Below are 21,122 nucleotides of genomic sequence, written 5' to 3' on the forward strand. Positions count from 1 at the left end.
CTCCTATAGCCAGGTGCAAGGCTGGCCACTTCCAGCCCTCATACAAGAGGGACCTTTCCCTGGCAATAGGAGCTTTCCCTGTGATCAATCAGCCAAGCAGTGCTGGACAGAGGGCAACATGCCTAATCTGCCACGGCTCCTTTCCTCTTGAACAGGCAAGAGTCAACAGAAGGGGTGGCTGCCAGGCCAGCAGACACCATCTGTCCCAATGCAGACCCCCCTGGTATTAGGCTCCATGACTTTGCTAATAAAGGCTTCATGTCTTGATGTGGTACCTGGCCTGCTCTCCACAAGGACTGGTTAACCATGTCACTCCTAGATCCCACAGCACAGAGTTACTCCCACCCCACTGCTCAGAGACCTGCCAAGAGAGAGCAGAACTTACCCCTGGAGGGAGAATAATGGATTTCTTCAGAGAGGTTGCCAATCTCTGATCTAGCAGAAGGTCTCTCCCCAGCAAGTATCCAGTCAAAGTCATCAGTATCACTCTGCTGCCAGCTACACAAGTCCTTCTCAAAATCACAGAACTGCCAGCCAGGCTGCACTGTAGCCCTTTGAGCTGATAGGCTGTGGTGTGCACGTTTACCAGAGCCAGACTGCGGAGGAGCTGCAGTAGGTTGGTCCACGGCAGGGGGTGCTGGTGCCTGCACGGCTTTGGCAGAAAGCAGGAATGGAGTCTGGCTAGTTGCTTTTTTCCTGCCTGTGAAGAGAAGCTCTCTAGGTTTGAGGAGCCCATGCTTACGGTCAGGAGTGGAATCAGAGGTACGAGTCTCAAGCCACCAAGGAACACTCCTGATCTCTTTTGCAGCTGGATATAATCCAGTGACAGGGGACACTTGAAACTCTGGTAACAGGGCATGCTGCTTTTGGAATGCTTCTAGAACCTTTGCCCTTAGTTTTTCTAGAGTGTTTGAAAGCAGGGGACTCTGCATTTTTTGGTGTCCATGGGTCAGAGTAATCACTTTGAGGTCTGGATTGCTGTCATGGGGTGGGGCTGGGCTTTCCTCTGCATCTGGCAAGGACCTCTTGCCAACAAGGTGTAGGAGCTCTGGGTCCACTGAAAACAGGTCACTGGGGTCCTTTTGAAAAGCCTGTTTCAATTGAATCGCTTTTATGCTATGTGCTTCTTTAGTGCCTGGGGTTGGCATCACTCCTGCTGCAGATCTGGTGGTAGTGTTCTCTCTGTGAACCTGTGCTTGTAGGGTTGGCAGTTCACCATTGGCCAGTTTGGTGGTGTTGAAAGCCCATTTCTCAGATAGACTGGAGTGCTGTTCTAGGGCAGAGATTTCATTTCCCAGATCCCTGTGACCCACTGGTGTTATAATCTCTCTGCTGATGGAGACATATTTCCCACCATTACCCCCTGCTGGTGGGCTTGCAGTTTGGGTCTCAAGGGAAGATCCAATATATGTAGGTTCCACTTCTCCAGGTGGAATTCCTCCTAGAGGAGATGGAGCTCCAGACTCAAATGGAGTCTTCACAGGCACTGTGGAAACCAGTGAAGTTTGGTAGTAGGGATGCCACACAAGAGGACTGGCATGAGTTATGTCACTTCCTGCAGAAGATACCCATTCTCCTATTGGAAGCGTATAGGCTTGTTCTCCATTTTTCTTTCTATAGCTACCTGTGGCTGTGTACCCCCTCCTCTCACTTGGGCTGCTAAGGGTCTCAGCAGCCTTCACTGTGGTGGAATAAGACTGTCCTGTGGCTTCAGTTCCTGCAGATGGAGTCTTTGCCATTGGCATTAGTTCCCTGGTCTCACCTGGGCGTATGGTTTGAGTTTCTGTACCGTTGCTGGGAACTTTATTCCCAGCTTCTGTTGCTTCAGCCCCAGGAAAGCTAGTTCCCTCTGCAGGTGTAGAAGAGCTAAGCAGCTGGGCTAGTGAAACTTCTGCAGTTCCCAGCTCAGTTTGACCTGTCAGAGCTTCCATACCAAGTGCTATCTTGGGAGAAGATGCCATGTAAGTCTCATTTTCTGCAGACAGTGTTGTTTCTATGGAGAGAGGAGAGGGTTTTCCATGCCCTCTCTTTCTGTCGAAGACACTGACCTCTAGTCTCTGTGTTGGGGTCTCAGGAGACTGCATGGATACAGTCTTTGTAAAAAGCCCTAGTAGTTCTAAAGCTTCCGTTTTTGTGGGTTGTGTCCCTTCTGGGGACATAGGGTTTTGGCCATATTCTTCCCTGTGGAGGATCATGGCAGGTGTTTCTTGGCTGCTTAGAGTTTCTATTTGAAGTTCAGTTGGGCTGAAAGTTTGGTGTGGTGAAGCCTGCCCCTGTGAGGTGCCCTCTGCAAGATCAAACCAGTGGGTCACTGCTTCTAGGGAAGGCCCCCCACCCCTTGAGGGTAAATGGGTATTTTCTCCACCTGTTTGGGTTGTGTTAGTTGTGGGTTTGCCTGTCCCCTGTTCAGGGTGACTGGTGGGCCAGTTCTCAGAAAGCATCTGCTCATTTGCTTGTGTAGACTGCACTTGCTCAGCAGTTTCAGTGCTTAGGGTGCCTGAAGGCAGAGACTGGGTAGTAGACAGGCCACCTTCCTCTCTGTGACTGCTAGTTTCTTCCTTTATTGCCACCTCTCTTAGGCTAGCAGCCTTATTTTCAGGAGCCTCCAGCAGCAGCATCACCCTGGTGGAACGCATGACTTCAGTAGCTGTGTCTGCAATGGGAGTTCCCTCTTCAGTGTTAGAGAGGTTTGGGGCTCTGGCCTGAGTTGATGTGGTTTCTGTAGCGCCTTCCCTATGTGGACTGTTGGATTGGGTCTTCTGAACAAGGGTTCCTTTGGTGGGATGCCCTCTGTGTTCTGACTCCCTTGTTACAGGCCACGTGCCAGCAGGAGTGGCAGCATAGGGGTGACCTCCCTTTCTCGGTCCATGGCTGCTTGTGGCTTCTTGCCCATTCATCTCAGTTGATATGCTGAGAACAGGTGAGGTATTGTGGAGACTAGCACCCATGCTTGTAGTATTTGCTGTCCCAGAGCTTGGATTTGTTTCTAGAGACACCCAAGGCCCCAGTGAGGGCATTACATGTGTGGCTTTAGTTCCCTCTGCAGAAATGGACACCCTACCCTGCTTTCTAGGGCTCTTCTGGACTCCTTGCAGCCCCAGCACAGCTTGGGTAGTGGGTTTGGTCAGAGCCTCCAGGAATGGTCCATACACCACTTCAGGCATTGGCGAGTTAGTTTCTTCTGTTGTCAAACAACTTTTCCTTTGGCTGAATGGGATCATCATTGTTGCCAACTCTGTGCAGCTGATGGTTTGGGTCTCAAGATGCCCTGTGGCAGTCATTACTTTTGAAGGTTCCACATGTCTCTTAACTGCTGCTGCTGGCATTCCAGTGGGAGTCAGCCTAGACATTTCTCCTCTGCCCCCTTTTCTGGGGCTGCTTGGGGCTTCTATTATACCCACCTCAACAGCATTAGTGGTTTGAGTCCCAAGTACCTCTGAAAAGGTGGCCAAGCCTTCTGTTGTTTCAGTGTCCACAGGTAGCATCCCCTCTGTTGCAGGGGCAGCATGCTGCACTTTACCTTCTGTTCCTTGCATGTGTGTTGCTATCCCCATCCCTTCATCCCCTGTTGCTTTTGCAGCCAGCACCATTTTACAAGACAGTTCAGTTCCTGCAGGCAAACACTCTCTGGCAAGAGCATGACTGTTCTCGCTACCTTTCTTTCTATGGCTTTCAGCCTCCTGTACTCCCCTTTCAACTGGGTGGCTTGTCCTGCTCTCTTCTAGAGGTTGGGGGCTGCTATTGGTAGTTCTTGTTGAGGGAGCTCTCTTGACAGCCAAGATACTTGGTGCAGCCTCCTCTCCAGAGAGGCTTGTGGCAGGTGTTGCTCTGTAGCTTATAAGCTTGTTTGACTTAGGGGAGGCAGGAGTCAGTTGTGGAGGGGGAAGAGAGGTCTCCTCCCTAGCAGGATGAGCCCCTGTGGCCTGCTCTGTTCTTAGAGACAGCATAGCAGGAGCATTGGTACCTGTCTGTGCTTGGTGCAGCTGCCAGATCTCAGTAAGGAGTGGAGATTCTTCTGTGGTTTTCACTGATTCAGTAGACTTCATTCCCAAAAATGGCTGGGTTTGTTTCCAGGGGAACAGGCTTTTCCTGAGCCTACTTTCCTGAAGGAGCACGACTTTGCTCTTGAGAGATGGCGCCACTTCTCGGGACTTTATTCTTCCTGCAGAAGGGACTGTAGGGATGGATCTTCCTTCCTTCTTGGGCTCACCTCTGAATCCTTGGGCTCCCATCTCAGTTCTGCTGCTGGATATGGACAATCTCAACTGGTTTCCAGGTTCAGTGCCAATTGCTTCTGTGGCATGATAGTCTGGGCTGATTGTTGGGTTGCCAGGTTCCTGAGGGACCATTACATATGTTGGTTCAGTTGCAGCCAGTGAAATTCTCTCTACGGAGTGAGCTGTGTGACTGACCCATCTGCTTCTCTTTCTAGGGGTGCTTATTGCTTCCTGAATACCCATTTCAGCCGAGTTGGTTGTTGAAGTCTCTGGAGGGAATGTTACTTCTGGGGCTTCACTCAGTGCAGGGGAGGTTCTCTCTCCTGGAGAACCATGTTCTTCAGCTTCCATTCCAGTGCCAGTAGTTTCCACAAGCCCTGACTCAGCAGTATCCTCCAAAGAGGTTCTTTTAGTTGAATGCTCTGCATTCAGTGGGCTTGTCTTTGGGAACCAAGTCATTTGCTTTCTATACTCTACTTGGTCTACGGGTTCCCAGGGGAGAATGGAGTGAGTGGTTGGTGTCTCAGAAGTGGCCAGCTGTGGAGTGTTCACAGCTTCTGATGGGTTGGCCATGTGAAAGCTTGTTCCTTCTACGTGGATAGAGTGATGTGGTTGAGCTAATGATGCTTCTGTAGTTTGTAGCTCAGTTGCAGGACTCTCTGAAAATTCCATGGCAAAAGTGTTCATGTAGCTTTTGTTTTCTGCAGGCAGTGTTGTTCCCATGGGGAGAGGGAAGGTTTTTCCTTTAGCCTCCTCTGATCTCCACGTAGGGGTCTCAGAAGCTTGAGTGGATAGAGCTTTTGTAGAATGGCACAGCTCACATGCAGACATGGAAGCTGTAGGAATCCCTTCCAGGGGTGTCAGGCTTTCCCCAGAACTCACAGCTGCATGCATTTGTTGCTTACTTGAAGTTTTGAGTCTTTGTTCAATTGAGCCAAAAGTCTGTGGTGAAGCCTGCAGCTGTGAAGGTCCCTCTGTAGGATATGCTGTTTTGGTGGGCTCCATTTGTAAGGAAGGCATCTCACCTTCACCAATCAAGGAAGGACTGGTATTTTTTATACCTGTTTGGGCTTGGTTAGTTGTGGGTTCAGTATGGACAGGGGTCAATTTCTCAGGAACTGTCAGCTTAGGCATTTCTATAGATGGCACCAGTGCAGTCCTTGGTCTTGACTGTGGAGGGGTAAGTGTGACTAGTCCTACCTCCATCCTGTAACTGACACTGTGTTCCTTTATCTCCACTTCAGGTAGGCTGGCAGACTCTGGAGACTTGTTAATCTGGGTAGAATACAGCTTTTCTGTAGCTCTGCTCATTGGAATGAAAGTTGCCTCCCTTGTTCCAGAAGAGCTAAATTGGTCTTTAGCTTCTGTCCAAGCAGGTGAAACTCCTGTAGTTACCATCTCACTTGGTCTGCTGACTTGAGCCACTGGAGTTTCCAGGCCTGATGCTTCCCTTGTAGGATGTTCCATGAATCCAAGTTCAGTTGCTGTGGAGGATGTTAACACAGAAGCAGGTGTATATGTTAGTCCTCTCCTTCTGTTTGGAGGAATGTTACTGGCTTCTTGTACCCCCATCTCAGGTGATCTTCTGGTGAAGAAGATTGCTTGGTTTCTAGTCTCACTTCTTGTGGATTCTGCAGGTTGTGCATTGGGTAGGTTTGTTATTGGGTTTTCAGAAGCCCCTAGAGAGGGTGTTGTGTGTGTGGGTCCAATTGCTGTGGGTGATGTTCCTCCAACAGGAAATAATGTATTAATGTGCACCCTCTCTTTATCTCTGTAGTTGGTTTTAGTTGCTTGCATGCCAATCTCAGCTGGTTCAGAGGCTTGGGAGCCCCAGTCCACTGGAAGGGTCTCTGCTTCTGTAGCACACTTAGCATCTTTCACTTTGGTCACTGGAATGTAAGTCCCTTCTGTTAAGCTAGGAGAGCCATCTGGGTAGCTGGCTTTGATTTTTGTGGCTTCTACAAATCCCAGCTCAGTTTGGGTCTCCATGGAGGTGGTAGCTTTTGTAGGAGGTGCTAGATAGGAGGTTTCAATTCCTGATGAAGACAAGACTGTACCTTTTTTCTGCCTAGTTGTGGCCCCCTGCATGCCTATTTCCACTGGGTGGATAGTGTGGTTCTGAACCATCTCAAAGGAGGTACTTAATGATGTAAGTTGCATCTCTTCTGTGGGCTCAATCTCTGTAATGCCACTGGTAGGAATGGCAAGGGTGCTTTGCTCATGACTCCCTGGGCTGTATGCCTGGCTGCTTGCAGGCCAGTTTCCCTGCTTAGTTGGGCTGCTGGTCCAGTTCTGTACAGGGGGTCGCAGAGATGTCTCCTCTGTAGCATACCTCACAGTGAGAGTCTCTGTTTCTACAGATGGAGTCTCCCAACTTGGGGCAGATCTGGTCCTGGTGGTTATGGATTTGGCACTCAGCAGTCTGGCTAGGTTAGTGGTCCATTTCTCAGTGCTGGTTGGATGTGAGGTTTCTGTGACACTTACTTGCTCAGGGGGGATTGGTCCCAGAGATAAAGATACTGCTGTATAGGTCCCTAAACTCTCCTCTGAGGGGCTAGTGATCTCTGCTGTGGCCAACTCAGTTTGAATCTCCAGAGACGGTGTTTGGTTTGAAGACAAGGTCACCACTCCAACTTCAGTTGCTGGAGAGGGCCCCTTCTGTGCCATATAGGTAGAGTGATAGGCCAGTTCTGTTCCTTGGATGCTTTTAGTCTCTGCCATTCTCATATCACTTAGCCTGGTGCCCCTGGTCTCCACAGGGGCTACTGTAGCAGGAGATACCAGTTCTGGGAATTCAAGCCCTGAAAGAGCATCTGTAGGAATTTTAGTAGTACCTAGTCCCTCTGCTGCCTTCCCATGGTGATTTGTCACTTCAGAGAGCCAAGCAAGTCCTAGAGGAGGGGCTGTTACTGTAGTAAAGTTGGGCTCTTTAATGGATTCTGTTCCCAGGAGTGAAGTTTCCTCTGTAGGAATCGGAGTTTTCCTCTCAGCACCTAGAGTCCCCATTTCCATGTGAGGTGGAGGGGACTTCCCAGTAGTCTCCAGATAAGTCATGCCATGAGTAGACAGCCTTGTAGGTTCAAATGTCTCCAACTCCATTATAGGGCGTTCAGCCAGTGAGACACCTAGGCCTTCACCATCCATTGCAGTTCTGCCCATGAGCTCTTCTGTCCCTGCTCTGGGTGCACTTGTCATTTGTCTAGAGGGCCTCCTTGCAGATTGGACTGTTTCAGGGGGTTTGGTTCCTGGAGAGGAGGCTCCTGCAGTGGGAGAGGGGGTGGATACTTTGTTTTCCCCTTCTGTTGGGCAAGGTTCCAGCTCATTCGAGAGGAAGTCCGTTATAGTCTCTTGGCTGGTACTTTCCGTTGAGCTTTCTGGAAAGAGAAGTTTGGAGCAGAGATCCATTCATGTACCTGCATTGTCTCAACTGGGTCATGTTAAGCTATGCAACATGCCAAGGATGGCTGCAGTATACTCTAATGCCAAGTGCATGTTACTAGTTCTATAGGAGGGGCTTGTGATGCAGTATCTGTTCTGTAGAGAATTAGCCACCCTAATCCATATCCCCATTTTGATGTGGGCCCTGTTCCTGCACCACCTCTTGCCCCTTCAGGGCACCTCCCCAAACCCAGCTGTTCCCACAGGCGAGAACCTACTCCCCAGGCTCTTACAAAAGGTTTGTGCCCAAGTGCTTTGAAGCATTACAGCCCCCAATGCACTATACCCCTCCCCCAGGGGAAGACCTTTTGGTTAAGCACTGCACAGAAGGCACCCAGCTCCTCCCTACCTGGTTCAGTCAGAGAACATTTGTAGAGTTTGTTGACTCTGGCAATGTCCGAACTGCTCAGATTCCACCTCTGTCCAAGAGCAACAGAAGGATCTGAGAGTGGTACGATGGTGGGCAAGCCTGTCATACTAAAGGCATACCTAGAATTAAGAAGTGAGGAATAATTTGTCAGGAGGCCAAGGAATACACTGAGAAGCAGAGATCTCCCAAGCTGTGTGTGTGTCCTACATTAGTGTAGTGGTGAACAGTAGCTTCAGAATATCAGGCAAGGTAACTGGAGAGGCTGTTAGAAGCTTCCCTATCCTGTCTGGTGGTTAGAAGCATCTACATAGACTCATTCTCCTTTTGTTCTTGAAGGATGCACTATTCCTGTCTCGGATTGAGAGGCAGCTCCCTCCCAAGCACCACCCATTCATGACGCTGATGTGACATGCCACTTGCAGCTGAGAGAACATGACTGACTTGTATGCTTTGATAGCAGTGAAATAACTAGCAGTGCGAGTCATTGGGCACCCGAGTCAACATCTCAGATGAGTGGGGCAGTTTGCCCCTCAACTATTTTGGGCTCTCCGCAGACTTGGGCAGGCACCACTTATTGGTTTATAGTCCTTCCACATTTAAGTCAGGTTTCAGAGTAGCAGCTGTGAAAGTCTGTATTCTACAAAAAAAGGACTTGTAGCACCTTAGAGACTAAAATTTATTTTAGCATAAGCTTTTGTGAGCTACAGCTCACTTCATCGGATACATGCGATGAAGTGAGCTGTAGCTCATGAAAGCTTAGACTAACAAAATTTGAGCATAAGGTGCCACAAGTCCTCTTTTCCACATTTAAGAGTGATTTCTATTTGCATCCTTGAGGGCTAACTGAGAACTGAAGTTCTGGAGAACAAGCTGGCAGCCTCGGGAGCACTGCCACTGGCCTGACTCCGTTTAGTGCTTGTATGGTGCTTACCTGCCATAGTGCATGACTGAGGAATAGTCATAATTCACCAACATGTTGCTATTCCAGGATTTCATGAAGTTAATTTCAAAGCCTGTAAGGCAAGAGGAGTGTAACAGTTCTACTCTAACAGTTCTACTCCAACAGCCGAAGACCCCAACCTCATGGAGAATTGACTGGGATTTGCAGAACCCTCTGTACAGCAGCACTTGTACAGTGCAAAAGTGATGCCCTTCCCATGGCAGCTCTTCTGGTCCCTCATGGAAGAGAGCAGTGGGATGCAGTTATATTGGCATTACATGCATTTTTTTTTTTAAACTACACACTGACTGCTTGGTATCTCCATCTAGATAATCCCTCCTGGTCTGTTAGAATAAGCATCTCCCCCTCCCCTGCAAATCTAAGTGGCTTTGGTTCTTAATGAAAGGGGCTCTAAAGTCCAGCATCTCCTGCTGATGTGCAGAACAAAGATTCCAAAACCTGGAAATACATGTACTCCCACCCAGATGAAACTGGAGTTTATTTCTACATGCAATAGCACCATCCTGCACTGGAGATCCCAGGTGTCCAGCAGCGGGAGCTTGGGCTGTGTTAGCAGTGGGGTGAGAAGGGGACTCCCTGTTTTCCCCAAAGGAATACATTTGATCAGCTATGGAGGTAGAGTGGAGACAGGCTACTTCCAACTTCTGCAGTATCTTTCTCCAAGTCACTGGTTGCTTTCAGAGGAGCTCATCTGGAATAGTGATACTTGGGCAGCAGAGGGGACAGGGGACTTACCAGTCAAGATTTCATTCCAGGAGATGCTAATGTACTTGTCCCGGTCAGCCCTGGAGTGCTCATGCCAGAAACCCACCACATGCATGAGTTCGTGCAGAGTCACCCCTTTCCCCCTTCTGAGGCAAGCAGGTGCTAGGGAGACCACCTGCATTCCACCAGTGCGTCCAACGCTGGAGAAGCACCTAGTGTGAACCAGAGACAGATGTTCAGGGAAGGGGAGGGGGCCACCCTGCCAAGCAGAGCAGCCCCTGCAACATGACTAAGGCAGGAAAGGTGTAGTTTACAGTCTTGCAACCAAGGGCTGAACTCAGCCCATCCATGGAGCTTCCACACTCATCAGGAACTGCACTGATTTGGTTAAACCAGTGTAAATCTGGCCCTCAGTTCCCACTCTGGACTTCAGGCAGGTCCAGTTTGAGAGCTCCTAGCATCTCTACAAGCCAGAAAGGGCAGTGTCAAGCTAGAGACTGTCTTGGCATTGGAGACGTTGCCCCATCTGACATCTTTTCCATTCAGCTCAGTAGGAATTTTGCAGACCCAACTCAGAGCAGACAGCCACCTCCACCCCATCCATGGTACCTGCTGGGGTTGCCAGCCTGCTGTCATGTGGCTGGCAAGCTCTTCACCCAAGAGCTTGGGAGGTCACATGAGCAGAAACAGACTGCTGAGGGCTCCTGTGCTGGGGAGAAGAGATTAGACTTGAGTTCCTAGGACTGCAGGGGTCCCCTGTTCAAGCCCTGCTGAATGTGAATGCTTCCAGCCTGTTGGATGGGCTGTTCTCTCTCACCTGGGAGAAGAGGGATGTTACACTGGCTAGGAGCATCATGGCCCCCTCCAGAGGATTTGTAGAAGTAGGAGGAGCTCATGTTTGGGTGCTAAAGGGCCCAGGTGAAGTTCTTGCTGCTGACTAGCAGGGGTTTTAGTACTTCACCAATGAGTCTCTCTTGGCTGGAGAGACCTAGCAGAGTTCTGTGCTGCTCCCCAGCTTCTTAGGAGGAGCTGGGGCTTGCTTCAGGAATTTTACTGGAGGGGAAAATCAAACTTCAGATGAGGAGTTGATGAATACCAGCCAGAGAGGAGTTTGCTTAGGCAGCCTGGGACAACCACAAGGTAAAGCCTGGAGTGAGTGAGCAGGAAGCTAGTGTGGGGGTCACCTCACAGGCAGTTAACAAGTCACCTGCTCAGGTTCAGTACTAACCCAGACATCGGCATGATGGAGACAAAATCTCTCTGGTACGAGTATGGAACAAACTTGACGCATGTGAACTTTGCGAAGTCTGCAAATGCTTCTTTGATGATCTTCACACTAGGCTTGTCTGGGGGAGAAGAGGTGCTTCAGTGTCATGTCACCTAGAGGACTCATCTGCATCACCACATCCCATCTGAGCCATGGAGCTCCAGCCCTACTAGCTTCCCCCCTAGTAGCTGGAGCTACTCCAGTCAGGTGACAGGGGCAGCGTAATGCCACATAGACAAGTGGGTCAACACCAGGTGGCCATTTCCAGGATTCAGCTTTGTGGCTAGTGGGACACTCAGGGTTCCTGGAGGGACAGGAGCTCTCTGGAACTAGTGACACAAACCATCTCTGAACTGGTGTAGGAAGTCTGATAAGTTAGTGATTAGTCCCTAGTGAAACCCCTTCCATAGAGGGCCAGGCAGCAGCGAGTCAGTGTTCCTACTGCTGGATGGGAGAGAAACTACAGCCAGATAGGCAAGGAGGTTACTTTGTTCTGGGCTTTCAGGACTGTAGTGCCAAAGGCCAGCTGTTACTTGTTATAGGCACCTTTCTGCACTCCAGGGATTCTCCTGTTGGTCTCTATCTAGTGCTGGTCACTCCAGTCCTGGAACCTGCCCTCCAGGAAAGGGCTTCTGAGCACTAGACATCACCTACCATATTTGTAGGAGATGATGTAGGGAATTTGGACAGTTCCTCTTCTCTTTGGCCATTTTGGGCTTGCAGATGAAAACACTCTGAAAGGACTCTGGAGCAGGAGAAGAGAAACAAGCTGGTTTGGTGGGCAGGTGTCCATAGGCTTGGACTCTTCAACCATTAGCCCCACCGAGACTAGAGGAACCTGCCAAGTTTGAGTGTGACCCTCCTATGTTCCTCCCTGAACACCTATTACCAGCCAGTCAAGATTAGTCAGTGGCTGCCACAATACAATTTAACTGTACTAGCTGCGCTGCAAGCGGCACATACTGGGAACAGAGGGAAAAAAAGACATGGAGTGAACCATAAGGAGCAGCAATCTCATGTCTTCACAATGTGAACATAGCAGCAATAGAGGGGGGCTCTCAATGTAGAAGTGGTTATTGTGTTTTAGTCCCATCACATACACACACCCCCCATTGCAGCTCATATGGCTGCAGCTCACATGAATCAGGTGTGGCTTTCATCAGGTCCTTGGAGCCGAGCACTGCTCCAGACAGAATCTGATGGGAGATGTTTGAGCAAGCCCTCTGCTTGGCTTGAGAAGTACTGATAAGCCCTGAAGTCAGATGTAGGGTTGTAAGGGACCTCAATAGGTCATCCAGTCTAGTCCCCACTCAAGTACTATCTAGACCACCTATGACAGGCGTTTGTATAACTGTTCTTAAAAACCGCTGATGGACAGATTCCACAACCTCCCTATGTAAACTACTCACAGTTAGTAAGTTTGTCCCTAATGTCTAACCTAAGTTGCCCTTGCTACAATTTAAGCCCCTTGTCCCATCCTCAGTGTTAAGGAGAGCAATCAGCCTACTCTTTATAAGAACCCTTCATGTAATTGAGGCCTATCTCACCTCAGACTTCTATAGACTAAAACCCATGTGTTCTAGATCTTTATTCATTTTTGTTGCTCTTCTGGGGACATTCTCCAATTTGTCCACATCTTTCCTGGAGTGGAGTGCCTAGTACTGAACATAATACTGCAGCTGAGGCCTTATCAGTAGGGCTCCGTCAAACATGTCAGACAGAAATCTGTTCCCCCCCCCCCCCCATGAAGTCTGTTGTGTGCTCTTAGCCTATACTACACAGATTTCACAGGAGAGGAGACCAGTGTTTCTCAAATTCAGGGTCCTGATCCAAAATGGAGTTGCAGGGATTTGCAAGGTTATTTTAGGAGGGTCATGGTATTGCCACCCTTACTTCTGTGCTGCCTTCAGAGTTGGGCAACTGGAGAACGACAGCTGTTGGCCGGGTGCCCGGCTCTGAAGGCAGCACCCTGTCAGTGGCAGCACAGAAGTAAGGGTAGCAATACTGCAACCCCACTCCTGCCAATAACTTTGTGGCCACCCTACAATTCCTTTTTTGGTCAGAATCCCTACAATTACAACACTGAAATTTTAGATTCCAATAGAAATTGTGAAATTTACAGTTTTTAAAATCCTATGCCTGAAACTAACCAAAACAAACCATGAATTTGGTAGGGCCCTACTTATCCATGCTGTGGAAAGTGGAAAGCTGCTTCTTGTGTCCCGCTTACAACAATCCTGCCAATAAATCCCAGAATGATGCAATATTGTTGCAAAAGGCAGCAAACCACCAAACACTGATGATCCACTATAATGCTGAGCCTTTTCTGCCATTTTGTATTTGGGGCAACTCATTCCTTCTTAAGTGTCATATTGCATTTGTCCTTGTTGCAATTCATCCTATTTCTTTCAAGCCATTTCTCCAGTTTGGAGGACAGGATTAGAATTCAAAATGATCTTGACAAAGTGCTTGCAACCCCTCAGTATGGTATCCGCCACAAATTTTAAGTGTACTCTCCATGGCATTATCCAAATCATTCAATTCTAATCAATCTTTTAATAATCCCAGGACAGATCCCTTCAGAATTCCACTCAATGGGCCCTTCCAGCTGACTCTGAAGCATTGAGTACACTTGTCCAACCCGTTGTGCACCTGCCTAATGGTAGGTTCATCTAGGCTATGTTTCTTTAGTTTATGGGAAGGCCACGTAAGACCATATCAAAAGCCTTACTAAAGTCAAGCTATAGCTGATTACTGCTTCATCCCTATTCACAAGGCTTCTTACCCTGTCAAATTTACCTAAAGTCCTTCTTTGACAGGACTGTGTTCTGGATAAATCCATGCTGACTTACTTATCACTTTATTTTCTTCTAGGTGCTTGCTGGTTATTTGCTCCATTGTCTTTCTGGGTCCTCAAGTTAAACTGACTGGTCTACAATCCCCTGGGTTGTCCTTATTCCCCTTTTATAGGAAGGCCCTATATTTGCCCTTTAGTCCTATGGGATCTCTCCATCCTCCTTGAGTTCAGATAATTGTTAATGATTCATCTCTTCAGCCAGTTCTTTAAGTATTCTAGGATGCAAGACATCCAACTTGTTTTGGGGCTTGTCTTCATGTCCAGGAGCACAGCTGCACTGATGCAGCTGCACCACCTCATTGAAGATGCTACTATGCTGATGGGAGAGCTGCTCCCATAAACATCCCCTTGTCTCCAGGGGGGATTTCACACCCCTGAATACAGACCTATATCAGTACAACTCTGGCAATGTAGATCTGACCTCAGTAATTCTTAACTTGTTCTCCTATGTTAGGCTCAGATCCTACCTCATTTACACTGATGTTTACCATATTAGTCATCCAATTACTGCTAATTTTTTTGGTGAAGAGGCATTTAACACTTTGGCCACTGCAGCATTTTCTGTTATTGTCCACCTACCACCCTGTCTGGTCTCCCTCTTGTTTCTAATGAATTTGTAGAATGGTCTTGTTAAGATTATGCCTCTAGCTTGTCAGTCACCTTGGTCTTCCTAATTTTGTCCCTACATCCTTGTATTTTATATTCCTCCTTCATAATTTGATATAATTTCATGTCAATTCAACCTTCTAACAGGACCACTGCAGGGAAGTGCAAGGCTCAGAGGACCCTGTTGGTCCCCATGCCCAGACTTTTGGAAGCCAACCCCCCACCCCTCCTGCAGGAAAATGAACAGTCACCCCCTTGCCCAGTAGAGACATCCACATCTTAATACCACCAGCGTAAGTATTGCTTTTCTTACATGTGCTGAGAAGTGAAAATAATGAATACTGACATCTAAACCACACAATAGCCAATTTAGCACTCATTAAACAAATGAGGCTGTTCAGGCCCTCTGCAAACAATAGGTAAGGGGGAGAAACATCTCTGCATCAGTGGAATTTGTTTTCCATTGAGTTTGTTCTTTGCCACTGCAACAGCTAGAGAGATTTTAAAAGGAAAGCCAAGACACTAAACTAGTTGAGAGGGTTGTCTGTGCCCCTGCTGACTACTCCTCTGTGCTTCCCTTCTCCCCAGGGCAGCGTGTGCATCTTGCTTTAACGCTGCTGTAGCAAATGCACTGACCTACAGTTTGGCACATCAGTAGGGGGTCCCCATCCTTGATCCAGTTCTGCCAACTCTGTTAGCAGCACCCTGCTCAGGGTTAGAGGCCTGCCAACAGATATGGCCTCATGACCCTGCCTTGTTAATCACCCTTCCTCCAAATGGATTCACCCCTCACCCCCTGGAGGGTCACTCACCACCTTGACGATGTCACCCTCCAGCAGGAAGCTGCTTTCCGGTGCTTCTGGAGGAATGAGCTCTGGAAGTAGGAGAATCCCCATCATTTGATTCACCCCATGCCTTGGGGGAAAGGTACCTCACCTGCTTGCATCACCAGGTGAACAGCCAGCCCAGAACCTGAACATTCCCTGCATCCTGATGCCAGGAAACTCCACCCAGCTGGTTTGTTAGGAGTCAGCATAGACCAGCTGCTTTGCAGCCAGCCATCATTTGACAGCTGTCCACTGCCCATGCTTAGTTACCACTCTCCTCCCCCACCCAAACACTCTTCTCCTTGCCCCCACAGGGGGATTGGGTCAGATGTGCTTTTGGCCTCTTGTCACAGGCATCCCATTGCCCACTCCCAAGTCTGGAGGGGTCAGAGACTGGTGTGGAAAGCAGTGCCCCAGCAAGAGCTGCTAGACCTCAGAATGATGGTTAGAGGCACATGGTGCACCAATTGGGCAACTTAACCCAAGCCTGAGATGGACTGGGTCAGTTCAGGCTTCTGGGGGCCCCATATGACACTGCTGGAGACTTGCTGGGATAAGCCACCATCAGCAGAGCCCCAGCTGAGGCAGGAAGCATGCCTGCATGTATACTGCATGCACTAGCTTGTGTGAAGATGGCATTCCTGGTCATACAGATGTGGACACCTGGGCAGAACAGGACCCAGCAAGCATGAGCTTCTAGCATTCATATTTCAGAGGGATCTGCAGACTCAAATGCCTCAAAGCACAAGGGGATTTCCCACCTTGGTTAATGTTGAGGATCTCATCACTAGCAGGTGGATTCCCAGCCATACCAATAGCATGTTGAGGATTTCTGAGCTGGAGGGAGTTGCCAAGGCCTCCTGTAGGGAGAGCTAGACAGAGGGAGATTAAATAAGTTATTGAAGATTTCACTCTCACCCCCTCTTGGGGGGGTGGGGTGTCAGACAGCCATCAAGATAGTTTCACATCTATTCCACCCCAAGCAGTATCTAACCCACTGAGCTCCAACTTCAGCTGCATTTCAGGAGTGACTTGTGATCCGGGGTGCCTGATTTGACACACATGGAGGGGGCTGCTATTCAGAGTGCTGATCACCCATCCAGAGTCAGCCCTGGATCAGGGCACTAGGGCAGTCTCAAAATTGGGCACATAGAGATTGAGGTAGCACAAGCTGCACCCAGGACAAACTAGACTAGAATACAGCTCCCTCTCCCACAGCAGTATGGGCTGTGCAGGGCCCCACAGGAGCCAGGAAAGACAGCAGACACAGCTCGAAGCAGTACAGGCCAGATTTGTCAGGTGCATGCTGTTCTCACAGCTTGTCGTCACTTTTACCAAGCCTGCCTTTAGACACCAGGAGCCTCCATTCCAACTCTTGAAAGGTCTTACCTCTGGAGTGCCCAGGTCACAAGAACAGGAGTACTTGTGGCATCTTAGACAAATTAGAGCATAAGCTTTTGTGGGCTACAGTCCAGTTCATTGGATGCATAGAATGGAACATGTAGTAAGAAGATTTATACACACACAGTTTGTATGGCAACTTCCAGTAAGAGGCTAATTAAGATGAGCTATTATCAGCAGGGAAAAAAAAAAGTGTTAATCAAGATGGCCCATTTAGACAGTTCACAAGAAGGTGTGAGGATACTTAACATGGGGAAATAGATTCAATATGTGTAATGACCCAGCCACTCCATTACACATATTGGATCTATTTCCCCATGTTAAGTATCCTCACACCTTCTTGTGAGCTGTCTAAATGGGCCATCTTGATTAACACTAGTTTTTTTTTCCCCTGCTGATAATAGGCTAATTAAGATGAGCTCTTACAGTTTGTATGGCAACTTCTAGCGCGTGTATAAATCTACTACATGGATGCATAGAATGGAACAATGAAGTGGACTGTAGCCCATGAAAGCTTATGCTCTAATAAGTTTGTCTAAGATGCTGCAAGTACTCCTGTTTTTTGTGGATACAGACTAACAGCTGCTACTCAAAGAATGCATCCAATGAAGTGAGCTGTAGCTCATGAAAGCTTATGCTCAAATACATTTGTTAGTCTAAGGTGTCACAAGTACTCCTTTTCTTTTTGTGAAGAGAGACTAATACGGCTGCTACTCTGAAACAGGTCACAGGAGGAGCTGCTGGTGCAGTCTCAAAGCAATGTGCCAAGTCCTTTGGAAAAGCCCTGGATTTTAACTGTCCCTGACAGATGCTCCAGAGCCCACACATTCAATGCACAGCACTCAACCACTAAGGAGTTATTTCAGTGGCCCTGGTTAGCTGCTGTTTAGTGAGGATTCGTTTGCATCACATCCACTCAGCAGGGATCAGCTAGATATCACTAGTGCCCAGGAGATTCAGAAACATCAAGCGGAGTCAGGAGATAAGGTTCAGAATTTGAAGAATGAAGCTATTCAGCTGCTTTTATATATAGAACTTTGTAAAGGTAGCTAAGCTTAGGCTTCACCATCTGAGGGAAATCCTTGAGAATTGTGGGGCATTTTACACCAGGAGAGTCAAAGCCCCTTCCTCATTATGTTCAGTCACTTCCTAGAGCCTCTCTAGGATCTGCCATTGCCCCAAGCGCTAGGCATTTTCAGCCTCATTAGGGACATGGAGGCACACCGCAAGGTTAAGCGGCATGACCAAGGCCATAAGCAAGTTACTCATATTAGCAAGAGGCAAGTTGGGAGCTAATCAAGGGACAGATGTTTAGGCCCAGATCCACAAGGCTACTTGGGCATCTAAATGCTCAGCCTTGGTGCTTCAGTCCCAAGTTCAGCACCGCTGCTATCCACAAAACTCCTGCCAAACCCTTTAAGAGCCTCAGCTCCTTCGGCACTTACGTTCCTGCCTCAGGCACGTCACACACACAGCTGCCTCCCTCCAGGCATGTGGGCACCTAAACCTTAGAGCGATTCACAAGCCAGGCATCATGTGTCAGCATGCTCAGAGGCTGCTTGCTAGGTCCAGCCCCATTCAAATTCTGGCCAATGGGGAGGAAAGTGGAGACCCTTGTTCAAATCCTACATGATCAATGGGTGAACCCCCCTTCAGGGAGGCTAGCCCACCCCCCCGAGCCAAGCTGAGCCACCTCTCCACCCCCAGGCCAAGCTTGGGAGACCCCAGACCCAGTCTCCTGCTCCAGTCACCCTCACTTCCCAGAATGGAAGGGATTCAACAGGAGACCCTGAGGGACGTCCCACAGCAGAACATCCCACAGCTTAGCTGGGAGGGTGCTCCCCTGTCCCACCATCAGGCAAAAAAGGGGGGGGAATTGAACCTGGGTCTCCCATGTGCCAGGAGAACGCTCTAGCCACTGGGCTAAGAGTTAAGGTGAATAGGGGCCTCACATCTCTCCTGCTGTGGAGGGGGGGGGGGGGGAGACCAAAGCAGGGGCCTAAACCACCTGGATCCACATTGGTGGCTCATGCAGAACCAGACACCCCATGCACTTCTGTAATCAGCATCTCATTGGCTAGCTTTAGGCAGCTCCCTACCTAGTGGGCTGGTCTTTGTGGAGCCCCTTCTTAGGCACCTCTCGCCCCAGAGATTGCATGGGGAGCTTAGGCACCTGACTCAGCTTCAGGGATCCATGTGGCTCCTTGATTTCCAAGGAACTCTTGTAACCCACATCCTGCCTAATAGGGAGAGGTCTCCATGATCTATTGGGTGGGAGGAGAGATGGGAAGGAGGTTGGGAGAAGCCGAGCCCAGCAGCAGGACGCAGGTGCTTTTCCCGAACTCTGAAGCACTTTGCAGCAGGCTAGGGATTGTTAGCCCTCCACCAGGAAAGCCTTAGCACCATCCCTCCCCATTCCCCCCTGTCAATTTATTTTAAGTGTGTACATTAAAGGTCTGATTTTAGCCAAACTGTTTTAGTTAAATGGTCTCAACTAGTACAATTCACCAGCTTTCCTCTTATTTAAATGAGATGGGGAAGGGTCATTTATTTTGACATTAATTTTGTATTTCACACAAGCTTTTTTTAAAAAAAAAAAAATCTATGATTAACTCAGTGGCTGGTTAATTGCTTAGCAGCCAATTAATTCAATGGATTATTTCCAGAGGAGTCTGCATGGATTCCAGCTGAAAATTTCTACAAGCAAATAGAGGGAAGCAGTTGCTTTTGACTCAGCAGGATCTATAGGTTTAGTGATTAAAGACCAACAGACACAGGTGAACTCAGCCTAAGCTTTTGATAACAGAGTTCCTTCTTACTGTGTTTGTAGGGACTGACCAGTTATACATAAATTAAATCAAAACAGAAGATAGTATATGTTGCTTATAAAATAGCCATGTCAGGTTGTAAAATTTTTATGTGTTTTTCATATTTTATGAAGTTGGTACTTAATTCTTAATTTGGGGGGTGGTGGAAGGGAGGGAATTTTGACCCTGTGCAATCCTTGCTGAAAATCCTGATTGAATTCTGTGTCTCCAGGTGCTTTTCACTAGGACAATGAAGTAAACTCTAGGCTGCCCCCAGGTCACAGGGACACTCAGCATTGCCATACTTAAGTCCCTCCATGGATTTCACCTGTATAGTCTTTAAAAGAAGAAAGCCCTGATGTACAGCCCTTGCTCTCTGGCTAGTATTACTCAGCGTTCCCATTTAGAGCAGGGTAGATGGACCCATTTGAACAGAGATCACCTGCTGAGAGCTAGACAAGCCATAACTCTAGATACATTTAACAGCTTCCAGGCTCAAGAAGGAACACCTAGGTTGTTTCCTTTAACCAAGCCCTAGCAAAATTGATAGAGCAGAGCTTGCAAAAATAGGAGGGGATGAGATCACTAATAAGACAAAAACTTCCAATATAGTATTAATAGAAAATAGATCTTATGAGCTACCCAATGTGATTCTTTTCAAAGGAAGCCACCCTTACATTTTACTCTTTAGGCAAAGCCCAGAGTGAAGAGAGAGACAGTCCTTAATTAAAGCCAGACCCAAACAGGTGTCCATAAACTCTCTGGACCTGTACTGTAGAGCTCAGCAGCTTCTCTAATTAAGCTTCCCCATCATCCTAAGTGGGTAGCTCTACTCCAATCACTAGATGCCACTTCATTAGCAGAAAGCCACTTGTGAGCTCATCTCCCTAGCAGATCCCAGCTCAATTAGACTCAGCTTTTGAGGTAGCCCCAGCACCAACATGGGAGTTCTCAGCTGACATTTACTCTATGACCCACAGAGACACTAGAGCATCTCCAAGCCAATCAGCAAACTCAGGGATGACCCCCTCCTTGCTAGTCCATTACTGATTTACAGAGGCAGAGAGCACTGAGGCTCTCAACATTGCATTGTGTAGTGAAGTTACAAGTTTGCAGCTCAGGGGGGCTGCTTAAGCAGAGCCTTAAACAAACATACTCTGGGACTTTCCCATTTCCCCTAGAGCTATGCTCAATGGAGTGAGAACAGAAGCTGTTAATGGTGACACAGGAAAAAGCCAACATCTTTATGGAACAGGCAGAATTTTCCCTTACCTTCTGCTACCCAGATAAGACCTATGAATATAGGCCAAATGCCAAAAGGCAAACCCATGGCAAAGAAGGAAATCCAAAGGACCAGCAACCACAATGATGCACCACACACTTAGACAACTAGCACACAGCCTATTCAGAGCACTGGGCCCCTGAATCTTTATATAGGGGACAGGTGAGAGGCACACCTGGAACTGACCCTCTGATTAAGGGATGATCAATTAACCCATTGTATAGAGCCCATAGAACAACAATAAGAGACTGCTGCACGCACACACTGCCAGGATAGCAGCATATATCTTCCCTATAGCTGCAAACTCACTATAACATATTGCACATACATCTAAGGTCTATCTACACTACAATGAAACACCCAGGGCTGGCCAGTGCGAGCTGA

At 48.3% G+C, this 21,122-nt stretch overlaps 1 protein-coding gene and 1 long non-coding RNA gene across 4 annotated transcripts in view; one reads left to right on the plus strand and one right to left on the minus strand.

The window, feature by feature from the left end:
- ASTL (astacin like metalloendopeptidase) overlaps positions 1–20,863 on the minus strand; it is a 36,603-nt gene extending 15,740 nt beyond the window's left edge. For 2 of the 3 annotated variants that reach the window (XM_043502987.1, XM_038385035.2), the window contains exons 1-9: positions 20,729–20,863; positions 16,010–16,120; positions 15,234–15,295; positions 11,613–11,703; positions 10,920–11,037; positions 9,722–9,903; positions 8,957–9,038; positions 8,005–8,144; positions 386–7,591 (exon numbers count right to left, since the gene is read on the minus strand). In XM_043502987.1, the coding sequence (XP_043358922.1) occupies positions 386–7,591; positions 8,005–8,144; positions 8,957–9,038; positions 9,722–9,903; positions 10,920–11,037; positions 11,613–11,703; positions 15,234–15,295; positions 16,010–16,120; positions 20,729–20,786 (8,050 nt within the window). In that variant the 5' untranslated portion in view covers positions 20,787–20,863. The remainder of the gene's footprint in view (positions 1–385; positions 7,592–8,004; positions 8,145–8,956; positions 9,039–9,721; positions 9,904–10,919; positions 11,038–11,612; positions 11,704–15,233; positions 15,296–16,009; positions 16,121–20,728) is intronic. The other variant, XM_043502988.1, reaches the window with a different exon arrangement.
- Positions 14,414–19,535, plus strand: LOC122457540. Its single transcript, XR_006277104.1, has 2 exons — positions 14,414–15,373; positions 19,316–19,535. It is a non-coding gene; the product is annotated as an uncharacterized LOC122457540 (long non-coding RNA).
- Positions 20,864–21,122: the final 259 nt, after the last annotated feature.

The sequence above is a fragment of the Dermochelys coriacea genome, chromosome 26 (genome assembly GCF_009764565.3).
Source record: "Dermochelys coriacea isolate rDerCor1 chromosome 26, rDerCor1.pri.v4, whole genome shotgun sequence".
NCBI lineage: Eukaryota > Metazoa > Chordata > Testudines > Dermochelyidae > Dermochelys > Dermochelys coriacea.